The following is an 18306-nucleotide window of genomic DNA, read 5'->3' as shown; positions in this document are numbered from 1 at the left end:
AAACAACGATGAAGTCTCCTAATTTGTACGACCCTGACCTTTACAAGTTAAGAACATTTACAGTGGTTGGCTAATCAAGATCTGACTAAGGCTCAGATTCTTCAAAACTTTCACTATTACAACATTTTGAACGATAACATGAAGTACTTTGAATGTGCTGTTGTTCCTAATTGGTCTGCAAAATTAATTGGAACCTAGCATTAGAATAGTACTTACTTTTTTATTATTATACACAGTATCTCCCACACAACACTGCTAGCTCACAATCCACAATCATTTTGCCCAGTATGTACACACCAGAAATGCTTTTTGAACATCAAGACAGCATGCAGACAGTGACGACAGATACACATGATGGGTTGGCTCATGCACTCCACCGAGGAAGGAAAAGGTACTTACTTCTAGGATCTGCTGCTCCACACCAGGAAAAAAGAGAAAGGAGAATGGGATTGAATGGAAAGTAGAGGAAGGAGGAATGACAGAGACCAAGGAACACAAAGTTTAAGTCAGGCATACGAAATAGATTTGTTCCGATGCTACATTGTTGCTCTAAATTTAAACATATACAGGGTAGAAGAATGAAACTTTAACCAATTAGGATTGTTGTATAGGAACAGAGGGAGCATATTGCACACTGAAACACTTAAAGGATGTTATACTCGCACTATATAGATTGAATCTCCTTGATGTTGGGACATTATAGCCCAGATTCCCTAATATAGAATGATTTTAGAAAGCTATATACTGCTTGTATACTACATATTATAACCCAAGAGTTTGCTGAAACTATAATATAGAAAATCTTCTGTGATTCAGTATGTAATTTTTCAGGTTGAAAATCACAATATAGGAACCCTGTTCTTTAACGTGATAAGGGGGCAGCAGTGTGATAAGGGGGCACAGTGTGATAAGGGGGCACAGTGGGATGAAAGGGGCCTCGAAAGGTGAGGATTCAGTATGAATCGATAAATTATCCCCCCCCCCAAAAGAAAAGGGCATACAGAAAAGACTGCATAACAATATAACTCTGTCTGACTGCTGGAATAATATCCTACACTCACACATAAGCATAACCAGTGTTTTGGAGAACCAATTTGTACAAAAGGGAAGATAAGTTGCATGCATTAATGCTCTGTGATTGCATGCGGCCAATCAGAGGCCACTACAACACAAGATATGGTGTAGCCCTAGGCTAAATCTAGCTGCACTCATGGGTCTAACCACAGGACTCAACTGTTTGGCACTAGGTCGAGCAGTTGAATCACTTTTGGCTTCACTGGGGCCTGTAAGTGCAGTTGGAAGATGACTGCAGACACAGGCCAACAGCAGTCATCCTCTGACCACATTTATCAACATGCTAGATACTGACTTTAATAATTTAGATAGGCCATTATTGTAAAGTCATCTCTGGAGATAAGCTGCTAAGGAGACATAGTAGCAACTGTTAAATTATGGCCTGCAATCACTTAGTTAAAGAGACAGAGGGATGCATTATTTTCTTAAATTATTGTTGCTATGACAAAACGAGTTTGATAACACTTTAACCAGCCCGTGCCTCATTTCTCACATAAAGTGGATTATCGCAAGTACTTTTTATAGCCCTTGCTTTTGTTCCCCAGCTCAACAGAATACAACTGCAGTGTCTAATTACATGTGGATAAGGGGACATTGTAGCTCATTGTAAATATGTATATTGGTTGATGTGGCAGTGAGGTTGTTATTCATTGTCCTTAAATTGAAGTGAGGTGGGTTATGGGTAAGATCAGGTGGTGTCAAGGATACAGGTGAGGGGGATGGAGCTGCATTCATTCTCCCCCCTCCTTTCTCTACAGAAAACATGGAACAGGTCAGTTAATGAAGCACCGCCTGTACAATGTTTAGTATACATTGTAGAGGCGGCGGTTCCTTAACTGACCACCTTAATAGCGAGAATGTCTAGGTCGCACTTTAACCTGATGTGATTTGCAGGCGTCGGGATGTTCATTTGGCGGAATTGTTTGTAACAGTCATTTCAAGCAGTCGTTCTCCCCTTCAGGTCGGACACCTGAAAATCGCACTTCTCCTTTCACTCAAACTGCTGTCGGATTTATTGTAGCCACAGAAGTGACTACCACTAGTTACAACTGCAGTTGCATGATGTGGTGATTTGCTTCCACTTATAACTGAAGACTGCCTACTGACTCCTTTAGAAAACTCTTGCCATACTGGAAGAAAGAGTGGCAGCAAAACAGTGACACTAAGGAGTAGATTTGCTGCAAATTTGGTGGCGTTTGATACTGCCGTGTATAGCCACAAGTTTCCAGCGCTTTAGCACTCCAAAATGACTCTTTTACTATAGGGCAGTTTGAGGCTTGAAAGTAAAACCACTGGTCATATGTGGCAGTTTGGAAACACTTAAGCCGCAGGTGGCATAGTCAGAACCGCCAGAAAAAAAGGCAGATTTGTTTTAAACCTGCTTCTGGTAGGCTAGATGGCTCATAAATACTGTGCCAGCATGCAGTTGCGCCCATGTGCATGCTGACACTTGTAGTGCCATGTGTTCACTTTAAATGGTGCCCCCATCATGAAATAATAATTGCCCCCAGTAGCAATCAACTATCAACTATTATTTCCCCCTTAATATATTTCTAAATTAATATTGCCCCATAATCTAATAAAATAATATTGGTCCCTTAATATAATGAAAAATAAAATTTGCTCCATAAGTTAATTATAAATAAATTGTGTCCCCATAATCAATAATGATTCTCTCCATAATTTATAAGTCAGTGGTGTCTCCTCTTAAGCTCTGAATGGCAAGATAGCTTAAACAAAATGCTCATTGAGCAAACTCGCTTTTTTTTTTCCGGCTGTTTTCTGGGGGTTTGGCAAACTGCAGTTTAGTAAATCTGACTGTCTGTAATCATGTTAAAAATCAGGAAAGCGATTTGTAATGTGGTGCTTTGTTAAACTGTGGTTTTCTGGCAGTTTTGAATGCCGAAGAGAAAACGCAGAAAACCGGCGGTTTCATCAAACTGCTCTTTAGTAAATTTAGCCCTAATTGCCTTATTTGAATCCCATTTTAAACTCCTTGAGAACTCATTTTCTGCTTGTGTCTAAACCACCAAAGTTATGTTTTTAAGTTCTAACAAGCATGGACTATGTCAATGAGAAGTTGTGAGTATTATGCCTTTAAAACTGTATGTGCTATTAAAATCTCCATTTTCAATCTGTGAAGTTCACTGTGGAGTGTGTAAAATCGTGGTTCTGAAGTATAACCACAAGGGACACTGTGACAGAATGGACCGCCTATGCCACTTTGTCTGTTGCTGCTGGGAACCGGCTGGGCTTACTTTGCCACTGTTCCCTTTCTTTATGTGCCCTCTAACCACAGTAGGGGGGGGGGGCTTAAGCTGCTGCCACCACTGGACTCCTTAACAGCATCCAGAACCGGCTTTCTTCTGGGTAACTGTCGCTGCTAGTGTACCCCATTGCCGGTGTACCTGGGCTGGTACCCCTGACCTCTTCCTATGGATCGGGGTTGCTGTGGATGAATCCACCCTGGCCTATCACACTGGCCAGAGCTGCAGGGTAGTGGGCAAAGTGGTGGTACCGGAAAGCTGGGTCCAAACCTCAAAACAGCTGGGAACGGATTAGAGTTAGGTCTAATCTGTAGGTCACAGAAATTTCAGCATGGAAGAAGTTGTCAAGCAAGTGATGTTTATTTAGCTCCAGTAGTCCTAACAAGGACAGTTCAAACTGGTTGAAGGTACCAGTGATCAAGAGGTCAGAAGGAACAATAATGATACATTTCAGTGCTAACCAAAGCTGTTTTATACAGTTTTGTACACAGCTTAGCAGGGGGGAAGCCAGCCCCCTGAACGCTTTTGCTGGTCCCAAGAAGTCTGAGTTATTTTTAGTATCAGGATGCAATATGTTTTCCCAAACATGAATTTAAATGTAATTTATACCTAACAAAATGTACACTTATCTGTGATATCCTACATCAGGTGGTGTTTACATTGCTAGGTTTCCTATCTGTCTAACAAGTCCTGCACAAAGGTAACAATTCCCTGTTGTGTATTCAAGTTTTGGTCACTCACATTGAATAGACATGCTTAGCATTTCCTGCTCTCAGCAAAACAGACTCTCTCTGCATATATGCCTAATTGGAGATTTCCTCTATTATTATTATTATTATTAATTTTTATTTATAAGGCGCCACAAGGTGTCCGTAGCGCCGTACAGGGACAAACAAATTACAATACAATGGGAGACAGCACAGTACAGTAAACAGTAAGCACAGTAACTCAATAAGCTCAATGCACAGCTAGAGAGGGCGGGGAAGGGGAGGGAGGATCCGCAAACGACGGGGCCCAAGAAGGAGGGCGCGGAAGACAGGTAGACCCCCAGGGGGGAGGAGGGAGCGAGAGTGGATGTGGGGTGGAGGACCCCCCAGGAGGAGGGCTAAGTAGCTGGAGAGCAGAGTTAGAAGTGGTGGAAACAGGAGGAGAGATGGCCCTGCTCAGAGGAGCGTACAATCTAAGGGGAGGGTTGGACAGACAGAAAGATGCAGGGGAGAGAGGGAGAGTAGGGGAACGGAGGCAGAAGATAAGGTAGGAAGTTAAGTGGGAGACAGAAAGGCTTTAAGAAAAAGGTGAGATTTTAGGGCCCGTTTGAAACTGGACAGATTAGGGGAAGTTCTGATGGAGGGAGGGAGCTTGTTCCAGTTGAGGGGGGCAGCGCGGGCGAAGTCTTGGATACGCGCATGGGAGGAGATTATAAGGGGGAAAGAGAGGCGACGGTCAGAGGCAGAACGAAGAGTGCGGGATGAAGCATGAATAGAGAGGAGGGTGGAGATGTAGGGCGCAGTGGAGTTGGCGAGGGCCTTGTAGGTGAGTGTGAGGAGCTTAAAGAGGATTCTGAAGGGGAATGGGAGCCAGTGAAGGGCTAGGTAGAGGGGGGAGACAGAAGAGGAGCGGTGAGAAAGGAAAATAAGCCTAGCGGCAGCGTTAAGAACAGATCAAAGGGGAGCGAGATGAGAGTGGGGGAGGCCAGTGAGGAGGAGGTTGCAGTAGTCCAGGCGGGAGATGATCAGAGAGTGGATAAGGCATTTGGTGGCATCTTGGGAGAGGAAGGGATGGATGCGAGCGATGTTACGCAGCTGGAAGCGGCAGGATTTAGCAAGAGAGAGGATGTGGGGGCCAAAGGAGAGAGAGGAGTCGAGGATGACACCAAGGCAGCGAAGTTAGGGGACAGGGGATATAGAGGTGTTGTCGACAGTGATGGAGAGGTCAGAAGGGGATGAGGTATGAGAGGGAGGAAAACTATGAGCTCAGTTTTGGCAAGGTTAAGTTTGAGGAATCGAGAGGACATCCAGGAGGAGATGGCAGAGAGGCAGCCGGACACCCTAGAGAGGAGGGAGGGAGAGAGTTTAGGAGAGGAGAGGTATAGTTGAGTGTTGTCAGCGTAAAGGTGGTAGCTGAAGCTGAAGGAGCTGATGAGTTCACCCAGGGAGGAGGTGTATAAAGAGAAGAGTAAGGGTCCCAGAACAGAGCCCTGAGGGACCCCGACTGGAAGGGTGGACGGGGGGGGAGAGAGACCCAGAGGTGGTGACAGAGAAGGATCGGTGAGTAAGGTAAGAGGTGAACCAGGACAGGACTGGGCCGGAGAGGCCGAAAGACTGGAGGGTGTGAAGGAGGAGGGGGTGGTCAACGGTGTCGAAGGCTGCAGAGAGGTCAAGGAGGATGAGAAGGGAGAAGTGGCCCCTGGCTTTAGCAGAGAGGAGGTCATTGGTGACTTTAGCCAGGGCAGTTTCAGTGGAGTGGAGGGGGCGGAAACCAGACTGGAGAGGATCAAGGAGGGAGTGTTCAGAAAGGTAGGAGGCGAGACGGCTGCAGACTAGCCTCTCGAGAATTTTGGAGGCAAAGGGGAGCAGAGATATGGGGCGATAGTTCGACAGAGAAGTGGGGTCGAGATTAGGTTTCTTAAGAATGGGGGATACGAGAGCATGTTTGAAGGAGGAGGGGAAGATGCCAGTGGAGAGGGAGAGATTAAAGAGGTGAGCGAGGTGGGAGCAGGTGGTGGGGGAAAGGGAGCGAAGAAGGTGGGAGGGGATGGGATCCATGGGACAGGTAGTGAGGGGGAGGATGAAATGAGAGAGTGGACTTCCTCGCCGGTGGTGGGGCGGAAGGAGTGGAGGGGAAGGTGGTTGGGGGGGAGGACGGAAGAGTGGGAGGGGTGGAAGAGAGAGTGGAGGAGGTGATTTCAAGTCGGATGGCCTCGATTTTAGAGGAGAAGAAGGAGGTGAAATTGGAGGCAGTCAGGGAGGAGGGAGGGGGGGAGGGGGCCAGGAGAGTGCTGAAGGTGGTGAAGAGGCGGCGGGGGTCAGAGGACTGGAAAGAGATGAGGGATTTGAAGAAAGATTGTTTAGCGAGTGAGAGGGCAGAGCTGTAGGATGAAAGGATGAATTTAAAGTGGAGGAAGTCAGCGGGATTTTCTCCAGTGACGTTCGGTGGTACGGGAGCATTTTTGGAGGAAGCGGGTAAATTTGGAGTGCCAGGGTTGGGGTTTGGAGCAGCGGGGGTGGACGGAGTGGGCAGGGGTGACCGCGTCCAGAGCGGAGGTGAGGGTGTGATTGTAGAGGGAGACCGCCTGGTAAGGGCAGGCCTGGGAGGAAAGGGGAGAAAGGAGGGTATCGAGAGAGGAGAACAGAGAGGCAGGGTCAAGAGCGTCGAGGTGGCGTATGGACAGAGTAGGTTTGGGAAGGGGGGGGGAGCAGGAGAAGAGGAGAGAGAAGGAGAGGAGATGGTGGTCGGATAGAGGAAAAGGAGAGATGGAGAAGTCGGAGAGACTACATAGGTAGGAGAAGACAAGATCAAGGGAGTGACCAAGGCAGTGGGTAGAGGAGGAGGTCCATTAGGTGATACCAAGGGAGGAAGAGAGGGTGAGCAGTTTGCTGGAAGCAGGGTAGGTGGGGTTGTCGATGGGGATGTTAAAGTCACCGAGAATGATCGAGGTGAGATCGAAGGAGAGGTGGTGAGGAAGCCAGCTAGCAAAGTTGTCAAGGAAGAGGGAGGTGGGGCCAGGGGGGCGATAGATGACAGTGACACGGAGTTGGATGGGGTAGAAGAGACGGATGGAGTGAGCTTCAAAGGAGGAGAAGGAGAGGGAGGGTTCAGGGGGAATGACACGAAAAGTACAGGTGGAGGAGAGGAGGAGGCCCACTCCACCGCCTGGGCAGGCACCAGGCCTGGCGGAGTGGGTGAAGGAGAGGCCACCATAGGAGAGGGCAGTGGGGGAAGTAGTATCAGAATCGGAGAGCCAGGTTTCAGTAACGGCAAGAAGGTTAAAGGAGTTGGATAGAAAGAGGTCGTGGATAGCAGTCAGCTTTAAGCTGATAGCAGTCAACTTGATAGCAGTCAACTCTAGCAAAGTTATAAAACCCCAAACAAGACATTTCCATACAAAACACATCCCAATGTAAAACGATAAGTGCATTTGCAATTATATACATTGGTGCCTGCAACTCTGATTTGAAATACATTTCTACAATAATTTATTTCGACATGATCCAGCCACAAATAAGTTAAAGTGATCCAGCCACAGACATAAACACTGCATGCTTTGTGGATCTAATTCCAAGACCATGAAGGCAATGATCATAGGTCAACCTAATTTGATGAATATACCAGTGCTGTTCAGAGGAACCCCGCAAAATACCCACTGGTGAAGCGACCTAAGCACAGCCCTGAGAACCACTTTGTCATGTTGTACAATTTGGTCATACTGTTTGACCTGAAAGACCATATCTAAAATAGCCAAACACACTATGGATACTCCTACACATTATTTGTTGGTACACACAAGCTAGGGTGCTTAGCCAATTTGTTTAGAAATAGTGTTCTATTGTTCTCTCAACTGATACTGCAAATAGGTACAGCTACACTTTTATTTAACAAATGTCCTCAAAAAATCTCAGCTTAAAAAAAGCATATATAATTTATAATACTGTATAGTTGGACGAAGTTAAAAAAAACAAACATGGCCATTGTCTGTACCCTTTTACTCATGTACTTTCCTGTAAGGTGCTGCATATCTCCAATGGCGCTAAATAAAAGTTAATAAGTATTATTGCCTGAAGAATTCACTATTACTATAACTGCTTAGGTTTATACTATGGCTAACAAATTCCAATTTAAAACAATGACTAACTATATACACTCAATGGATACTTTTTTAGGTACACCTGCTCATAAACGAAAATATATAATCAGCAAATCAATGTATAAAAGTATGCAGACATGGTTAAGATGTTCTGTTGTTGTTGAGACTAAACACCAGAATGGAGAAGAAATGTGGAATGATTGCTGGTTCCAGAGGGGGTGGTTTGAGTAATTCAGAAACTGCTGATCTCCTTAAATTTTCACGCACAACAGTTTCTAGAGTTTACAGAGAATGGTGCGCAAAACAAAAAACATCCAGTGAGTGGCAGTTCTCTGGGCGTCACGTTAATGAGAGAGGTCAGCGGAGAATGGCCAGTCTGGTGCAAGCTGACAGGAAGGGGACAGTAACGCAAATAACCATGTGTCACAACAGTAATATGCAGAAGAGTATCTCTGAATGCACAACAAGTTGAACCTTGACATGGATGGACTACAGCAGCAGAAGACCATAGGTTCCATTCCTGTCTGCTAAGAACAGGAAACTGAGGCTACAGTGGGCACAGGCTCACCATAACTGGACAGTTGAAGACTGGAAAAATATAGCCTAGTCTGATGAATGTCCATTTCTGCTGCCACATGCAGATGGTAAGGTCAGAATTTTGCATAAAAAAATCCATAGATCTATCTTGCATTGTGTCAATTGTGCAGACTGGTGGTGGTGGAGTAATGATGTGGGGAAAGTTTTCTTTGCATACTAATTGAGCACTATTTAAATGCTACAGCCTGAGTATTGTTGTTGACCATGTGCATCCCTTACAGGCCACATTCTACCCATCATCTAATGGCTACTTCCATCAGGATAATGTACCATTTATGTGCAGCAGTCAAATATGCAGCAACTGTGTGATGCTATCATGTCAATATGGACCAGATTATTTAAGGAATGTTTCCAGCACATTGTTGAACCCATGCCAAGAAGAATTCAGGCTATCAGGTTCTCCTCAGAGCCTCCATCTGCAGCCACCAGCTCCTTCCTGCTTCATTGTCAGATTTGGCTGTTACAGCTTGTAACAGTTGTTTAAAATGACTGATGATATGTTATTACAGATAGGGGTCTCTATTTTAGATTAAATGTCTTGTTTAAACTTATTACTGAGGTTAAGGGTAATGTGTGGCCCTTTTGAAGGTTAGAGAACTACATCTTGTGGCCCCCAAAGTGTATTAGGTTGCCCATTACTGTTCTAGATGAATCCAGGTTGATGTACCTGGAAAGGAAAACAATGGGAGGAAAAAAGCCACCTTGGTTTCAATATAATGTTATAAGTTGTGCTTGGGTCTCCGGAGGCTTGAGTGTCCCCTACATAGTAATTAGCATAAGATCAACCTGACTAATTTTTTGGTGCTGTATACAGGAAATGGACTGGTAGAGGTTGATGTAGTGGGTGTATGTAGCCAGTGAATTATCTGGCCTTTTGACCTATGATCTGGACCTCTTCATCTTAAAGGCTTACATTTAATGCAACATTCCCTTTCAGTGTGTGCCATGATTCATGTTAGAGACATCTATTTTTAAGTTTTTTTTATAGATTGTGGAATTTAAAGTCTAAAGTCACATCATTTCACAAAATATAACCTTCACATCTGATAAAGATCTGGAATTTCACTATTGCGGAATATGACTTACAATATGTGTAGCTGAGTTCTATCTGCCCCTAATATTGTGGTTTATGTTTTTCAGCTTCTACAACACAGCAACAATTTTGTGTTTTTATCAGTACACCGATGTAATTGTTTTGCATGAAATTTGTTCACCTTCAATAAATGTTTTTTTCATTTCATATCCAGTCAGTTTTGCATTGTGATTACAAACACATTCAATATCCTAGACCCCTTGGGACTCCGGAGTAACACTTTGGTGTATTTCTATTGAGAATGATTCCTGCCTGGTGACCACTCTCACTGTGTGTGTGTCAATCATGCCAACCACACTAACGGAATCCTTTTCCATTCAGCCTGACTCTTGAATGATCACATGAGCAGCCAAATTGGATAAAATTCATTAAGCCAAATGGCTGGATCTTAGCCTATGTGGCCACCTTTAGACCTAAGACCTATTATCTGTAACAGTGAAATCACAATGCTGCATTACTTGGGAATTTCAGTGCCACATTCAGGGACACCTGAAACAAAATGAGAAATGTATGGAAATGCTGCAATGGCGATATTTGATACCAGTCAGGTTGATTCACATATTTTCCATGAATCTGGACAATTGCTTTAGGAACTCCTGGTCAACTTGGTCAAATGGGGATACAACTTTGGGCCAATGTCATAGGGGTTATGGTTGGGAAGTGGTTTTAATTGCCTAAAAGTTAAGAATAATCGATTGGAGAGCCTGATACCAATGCATATGCAGAATTTGTTTTATGTGTTATTTTACCTTTGTCTAATTGCAGCTTGTTTTAGTGTTAATTTTTATGTTTTATCCTGTATTATTTTGTTATAAAGTAGTATGCATTGTAAATATTTAACTAGAATGTCTAATATAGAGGTTTGCACTTTTAAACAGAATGCAGTGATGCTAGCAAAGAAACCACAACTGGACAGTTTATACAATTACAGTTTTTCCTGCCAATTTTCCTAAAGATCATGGTATGTCCAGAACATAATTTACCGCTATTGGTCAGGAGAGATTGGACCATCAGGCATTCCTAGCTGACGAGGGTGGCACATTGGATTGGATATGAGTGTCATGTAATGCATTCTATGTACAGAAATGCTGACAACTTTAGTTTTTCCTGGCCAACAGTGTTAAATGTTACGATTAAGGGAATTAATTGCTTTAATCACCATCAGCTACTGGAAACAACCCAACTCATCACCTGGTGAAATCAGGGAGTACTTCTGGGCCTCCTGACACTTCCTGAACACACAAAGATTGCAAAACAAAATCACCCTGGAACTTATTTACAAAGAACAACCAAGACACAAAATACCTTTTAGAGTCCTAGCTACTCCTGGCTATAGTTATTTTGTGTCAGCTGCAGTGTCTGAATGGGTTGCTTTTAAATGAGGATTTTAAGGTCCCCACCAGAACTTATCCATTATACTTGGACCACTTGGTCCACATCTTGCTAATTACCCTCACCCCATAGCCCAGGAGGCTCAGGAAGACAATGGTGCTGGTAGCCTCTGTGAGTGTGCACACTTTTGTTTGTGGCTCTCCTCCATAGAGGCACCAGCCCTGCATTGACCTGCCTAGGGCTGGGTTTCCCCATAGTAGAAGTCAGCTTAGGTTGTCTACTTCTCAACAAATATGTCATCTTGTTCCACAAATGTACGTGCAGAGCTCATTTTGCATTTAGTAAAATAGCTTTGTCTGTTACCTAAATAGTAATACACCCAGCTATTGGGACACCAATTGAGCCCCATGTACTCAGGTAATTTTATCTGACTTTTTATTGAATGGATCAGTCCAATTTGACTAATCATAATTTTGTTTCCTTTGGGTATCAGAACAAATGAATACATTAATATTTGCCATCTCATGAGATTCTGTCATCTTCTTTCACTAAGTCTATTTTAATGGAGGAGTCAGGTAAACATTCATATAGTACACTCGATTGAGAGACCATCACCAAGATCAAGTTACAGTACTGTTTTAATTGAATGACTACCCAGTATACACATGTATTGTAGTGAAATCCATCTAATAACACTGTTGTTTAATTAATATTGTATATAAAGAATCTCACCTCTGCTAGTAGACTTTCCAGCCGTAAAATGTGTTGGCTTGTAGACGTACTCTTCTCACGGAACTCCTCCTGAAGCCCACTGACCTGCAGCGACAGCTGTCTCTCCATTTCTGTAGCCTAAATGTAAGAAACAATACAGTGTGGTGTAAGCTAATCAAAAGGAAGATAATAAAGACATAAAAATAAAACATGGAATCAAAGCTAATGATCAACTTGTTAAGTTGCCTTCAAGTTTCAATTCACAGATTCTAGTATATCCAAATGAGTAATGGGCAGTTATTTTAGCACATGAAGACAAGACAGTCAGACAGAAATATCCAGAGACTGAAATAGTTGGTTTATGCTATATATTATCTGGTAAAACACTACTAAAAAGTGTACCTTAGACAAAGTAGCAATGTTCTGTAGACCAATCTCTAATGTGGTTTGCTGTGTGTTATGTAACCACATAATTAATGGCTACATCCTACTAAGAAAATTCTGCATTATACTTTTCATGATTGTACTGCAGGGTCTGGAATAAATGATAAATGTGGCATTGATTTTACCGCTGCACTTATTAGGACAATAAACACAAGCATGCAGGTTTGGCTCTAGCAGCAGCTGTCTTGGACCCAAAGAGGTTAGGAAAACACGTCTAGTATTAAACACAAAGGAAGATGTTTCTAAGAACTTGTGCACAAAATCCAGGTGATGTAATATAGCAACCAATAAGATGTATGTCATTTTGTAAACAGGAGCAGAATAATGACAGATCTGATTGGTTGCTATGCATTTCAACATCTTTTCTTCTGTTCCTGGTATCCCTCATTCTATTCTCCTTCCGCAGTAGAGAACGAACTTCATTTTTCTATGGCATGCTAAATATATTTGTGTCAGTGACAGCATGCAGACTGAAATAATACTAACATCTGTTCCATCCTGCCACTGGCCTTATGATTCTATGATATTGTCACATAAGTGTTGCTGGGTGTCAGAACCGTCAATGTGAAATTAGCTTAAGTCCTCACCTTGATTTTCATAAAGGATATTGCTGTTAAGAATATGGATTAATGGACGTGCTTACTGAACAGAGCTTAAATGCTACTTAACTCGATTAGTTTTGACATCAGTAAACACCATGGAGGTCATTTATTTGGAAAAACAAATGAGATATAATGATAAAAAGAATGTTCTTCTGTATTTGCAATATTGTTATATACATTTTAGAATTGTTTCCATTTTTTCATAATAACTTTCAAAGCAAAGGACCATTAAATCTGAAATACATGACTGAACATGAAATGAACCTTGAAACATTCACAAATGTATTTGTAAATATTCCCATCCCATGACAGGAGCAGAGATAATCCAGGTTATATAGAACTTTGCTATCTACTGTTAAGGCACATTTTCTTTCAGGTTTTCTGCAGTGACCTACAGAACCGTTTCTGAGAGGACGTCTGCTGTGTATATGAAAATGCTTTCCTCTACGATGAAAGGAAACCCTTATCTCAAATATGTGTACTGATAAGCTATGAAAATGTCATGCATATGTCAATATCTCAATTAATAGATGACTTTATATATTAATGCAAAGCTCATACTGATTACTTTTATGGTATCGCAATTATGCAGTTTGAGACTACTAGGAGAATTAGCCCTCCTGAGCACCTGGTATATTATAAAAAGTGTATAATATAACAGCTTGTTAATTATTCTTATTAACATTACCTAAATTGCACTCTTGAAAACTGCAATATTGAGCAATTAGCAAAGTGCAGCTATACTGAAGTTACATACGTCATTTACTGAATTTAACACATTATGGGGTCTATTTAAGAAGCAGTGAAGAGCTCTTTCACCGCTTTTTGTTATTTATGAAAGGGTTAATATCAGAGAAATCTTAGATTTCTCAGGCATTAACCTAATTATCAGAGCTTACTGCTGTTCCCATAGACCTCTATGGGGCAGCAGCATTTGTTAATTAAGTAACACTATTGCCATCTCAGGTTGGCATTACTGGCCTATCTGGCTCCCTCTCTGGGACGCGATATGTGCACAGCATTTTGCCAGCAGCGTTAGGTGAAGAGCGAATATAATTAGATGAGCAGGAAGTGGGGGAGGTCAACACCAGGGCTCCTAGACCATAGTAAGTTGCAGCGGTGATGGCTACTGTGCTCGGGTCATAACTATCGTATGCAAGCAATCATAGGGGGTTTTTTTTGCTTTTTGTTTTTTGTTTTTTGTTTTTTAAATCTTTTAAATCTACTATGCGTCTACTATGATCAAATAAGTTATTTAAGATGGACACACATGGGCTGATTGTGTTGATGACAGGATCTGTTTCCAATTAGACCATACACAGACTGACAGGGAAGGGTTTGTACAATTTGAACTTTCTACCGCACACTTGCTCCCCAGCAGTTCTGATTGGTTATTAAAATGTGTTCTGTATTGTATATTGGTCATTATGATGCTCTTTATCTTGCATATTGAGGGCTAGAAGAAATATAAAGCATTCCAAGTGCAAAACATTTTTGTAACGGTAAAGTGATACTGGTATGACGTTACCAGATCAGGAATTGCAATAGTTTTTGTATACATGTTAAATCAGCTGCCCTATGCATAAGCTGGCAGCACTGCAAGGTTACTGCTGGCGATAACTCCTTTGATGTATGGGGGAGACTGATAAGCCTATTGCCAACAAAAAAGCTGTGAAATGTGTTAAGTAGGCTCCATAATGCATAGTCACTGGGAGAGCCTTCACCAGCAACACTTAACGCTGGTGGGGTTTTCGCTGTCATGTGATAACGAGCCCTATCACTAGTGAAAATACAATAAGGCCTTCTCCCTTTGATAAATAGGGACCTTAGTACAATTATGTCTTTACAACAACAGAAACTTGTAACTATTACTATGTGGGTATAACAGGTCAGGTTTAGTTCATTTTTTTATGCCATCATTATCGAAGGCATAGGCAAACCGAGGTGGGGTTTCCTAGTGCCTGGAAACCCCCCTCCAAGCCTGGGCACTGTATAATTGAGGTGGCTGGACCCTGCCCCCTTTTCACACGGCTCTGCTTGAAAAGGAAGAGCACCTAACAGTAGTGCACGCAGCATTGCCCATGTATATTATGGGGATAGGAAGAGCTGGAGAGCAGCCAAGCACTGTCTAAAATTATAGCCACGCCCCCATGCATGCTGGTCACGTCCACTGGCGGCGTGGTGTGGAAACCCCACTCTACAAATCCTGTGTTTGCCCCTGGAAGGATCTAATGGAAAGATGCTGTGCTCACTGATTAGATGTTTTGTGCAATATAAACATATACCTTGTAGGGACAAGCACTGGGTTTTTGTTTTATATGTCACTGAAATGTCCGCAAAGTAAATATTGGAGGCATTTATATAATGTAATGTAAAATTGACTATGGTTCAGCATTTCTGGTCTAGTGGACATTTCAGGCAACTGCAAGCTTTTATCTCTCTGCACTACCCTACAATAATAAGTATCATCACCATCATCATGACAATTTATTTATATAGCACCACTAATTTCGCAGCGCTGTACAGAGAACTCACTCACATCAGTCTCTGCCCCATTGGGGCTTACATTCTAAATTCCCTAACACACACACACACACACACACACACAGACACACACACACAGTGGCGGATCCAGGGGGGGCGATCGGGACAATTGCCCCCCCCTAGCAGAGGCTTGCTGCCGGCAGCTGCACAGTATGTGCAGGTCCGCTCGGCAATGACAATGTGCTGCCCGGCTGCTCTGATTGTGTTTTAAACACAATCAGAGCAGCCTGGCAGCACATTGTCACTGCCGAGCGGACCTGCACATACTGTGCAGCTGCCGGCAGCCTTAAAAGTCAGAAAGGGGGCGGGGCCTAAATTGCCCCCCCTAAATCGCCCCGGGTAGAAAATCTTTCTAGATCCGCCCCTGCACAGACATACACACACAGACATACACACAGACAGGGAGAGAGAGAGAGACTAGGGTCAATTTGATAGCGGCCAATTAACCTACTAGTATGCTTTTGGAGTGTGGGAGGAAACCGGAGCACCTGGAGGAAACCCACGCAAACACGGGGAGAGCAAACAAACTCCTCACAAGTATTCTAGTCAAAGGTGAAATCTCCGGGCCTCACAGCAAAATTTGGGTATGTTCCCGGTAATGCTGCTTTAGTCTCTTGGGCTCACAGCATTAGTATCAAAAGTATTTACACAAGACCTGCATTTGCAGAGCCTTTGCGTGAAATATGCAGGTGTAGCATGCCCACTGGAGATTCAGACTATTTAGAGGCCTGGTGTAAAGATATGTGCTGATGAACATGGCCATCTACCGGTATCTTTACTAGTCTAAAAAAATATAATTAAAATCTGTTCCTCTTGAGGGCTTTTTACCCCCTCTCCCACCCCACCTAAAATTAGTAGGCAACTAGCATCAGTCTATGTCAGACTGGGCTGGTCACAACATTAAGACCTGCAGCATGAGGTACCCCTGTGATAATCTGAAACCAGCCCTGGCCTGGATAGCACACAGTGGGATTCCCATGGGGAGTCAAGCCCGCAAAAACACATGGGGACTCCTCCTCACCCAGAGCAAATCAGTCCTGTGCTGTATAGTACTGGGGCTCATCCTGGCTCTCTTGGGGCGGTGGGTGTCTGGGAAATAGTTGAAAATACTTTTGTCGAACCACAAGTCCCAGCAAGCCATGACAACCATTGACTATTTGGACATTTGGACAAGCTGGAATTTGTAGATCTAAAAGAGCCGGTATACCCTGACAGCCAGGATCTGCTGTAACATGTAGTAACACAAAAGTACAAAATAGTAAAAAACACACACAATGTTGTATTATTTTATTTAAAACAACTGCACTATATAAAATACAATATTGGGTGCATGTGAGCGTGTGTTGTTTTTTTTTTAACTTCTATACATTTTTATAAGAATTTTTCTCAAGGGTGCATGTGTATTTTTACCATTAGGTATCTCTTAGGAAACTATATTTTCCAAAGGGCGCTGGCATACTCCAGCATACATGGGCATCCACTGGAAGCCATCAATATGTGTATTTCTACAGGTGCCAGTTAGCCCCAGCAGTCAATGGCTGTCAGGCCTTGCTGGGACTAGCAGTTGCATAAAAGTACATAATGACTTTCTGACTTTCAATTATTAACTAGAATGTTTGTATTGTTTGCCCGGCCACATCAAGATACTCTTAGAATGTTTCTTGATGCAGCCGCTTATTTACTGTGTATTTTGAGATGCATATTATTAAGAAATGTGCAACTCAAAATACAGACATTAGGCTACAATTTTGCGACTGTTAATTTACACCTACATTAAGGCTGCTAAATTTTGACCTACTGCAAATGAGACACTCACTTGTCATTAACATTTTTATGTGGCAGACAGACCAGCTGTGTTCTTGCTGAACAGAGTATTAATTAATAGTTGTTGATTTTGATCTTCGGGTATTGCAGTTAGCAGCATTGCTTCCATAATAATTGGACACAACCAAGAAACTGCTTTTATATGGGAAGCTGTACAGAACACTATTCAAACTGGGGTTAGAGCAGAGAGAATATCTTCATAATGATGTTCATATTGTTTGAACTGGCTTATTTGCTCAGCGTAATTGCACTGAAAATTTACAATGCAAAAAGAATGATTACACCTTGACGATGCAATCAATGGTAGATTGCAGCAAAACACCCCCCAAGTATTGATCCACAAAGTAATCCAATCTCATTCGGTAGTGAAACTGTTACATTGCATTCAATATAATAGTTTTCAACAGTGAGTGATGTCTGAGTAATATTTCTGATGTCACAGGCACGTTGTGCCTAAACTCAGGAGAACAGCAATAAAATCACGTCTCTATGGTAACATCACTAGACTGTGACAGTGTAATATGGTGTAGCCTAGCAACTGGAATAAAGATTTCAGCATCTCTTAAAGCCAAACAGGACTTACTACTGGACTTTGAATTTTTGGGGAGATTTGATAGCAGAAAAAAAAGTCAGTGAGGTTTATAATAAATGCTGGTAAAAGATTATAGTTGTGAGGGAACGGGGTGCTACTGGACTGAGAACTTTGTATTCATCACTCGTTTCTAACGGTTTAATGTACTTTTTAATCCTTGGCCCAGTCTAAGTATATACACCAGAGCATCAGTGTATTATGTGTATTATTATTTCATGCTACTAGGTACATTTGCCCTTGCTATTACCTGCAGTATATACACCAGAGCATTGGTGTATTATGTGTATTATTGTTTAAAGCTACTAGGTACATTTTGCCCTTGCTATTACCAGCAATATTGTATGTAGTAGAAATATAAAGAATATTGCCATATTGTGTGTAAATAACAGGACAGCAGAAGGCATTTTGCTTGTGTTAGCGAA

General features: G+C 42.5%; 1 protein-coding gene across 3 annotated transcripts in view; it reads right to left on the bottom strand.

Annotated features, from left to right (window-relative positions):
- The window catches only part of BICDL1 (BICD family like cargo adaptor 1), a 77251-nt gene that overhangs the window by 35187 nt on the left and 23758 nt on the right, over positions 1 to 18306 (bottom strand). For 2 of the 3 annotated variants that reach the window (XR_012693005.1, XM_075214807.1), the window contains exons 3-4: positions 11900 to 12016; positions 400 to 411 (exon numbers count right to left, since the gene is read on the bottom strand). Coding sequence is in view for 2 of the 3 variants with exons in the window: in XM_075214807.1 (XP_075070908.1) it covers positions 400 to 411; positions 11900 to 12016 (129 nt within the window). In the remaining variant the exon portion in view is untranslated. The remainder of the gene's footprint in view (positions 1 to 399; positions 412 to 11899; positions 12017 to 18306) is intronic. The other variant, XM_075214816.1, reaches the window with a different exon arrangement.

This window comes from Mixophyes fleayi, chromosome 1 (genome assembly GCF_038048845.1).
Source record: "Mixophyes fleayi isolate aMixFle1 chromosome 1, aMixFle1.hap1, whole genome shotgun sequence".
NCBI lineage: Eukaryota > Metazoa > Chordata > Amphibia > Anura > Limnodynastidae > Mixophyes > Mixophyes fleayi.
Note: the sequence above shows the minus strand (reverse complement) of the source record. Positions and strands in the feature narration are given on the sequence as shown.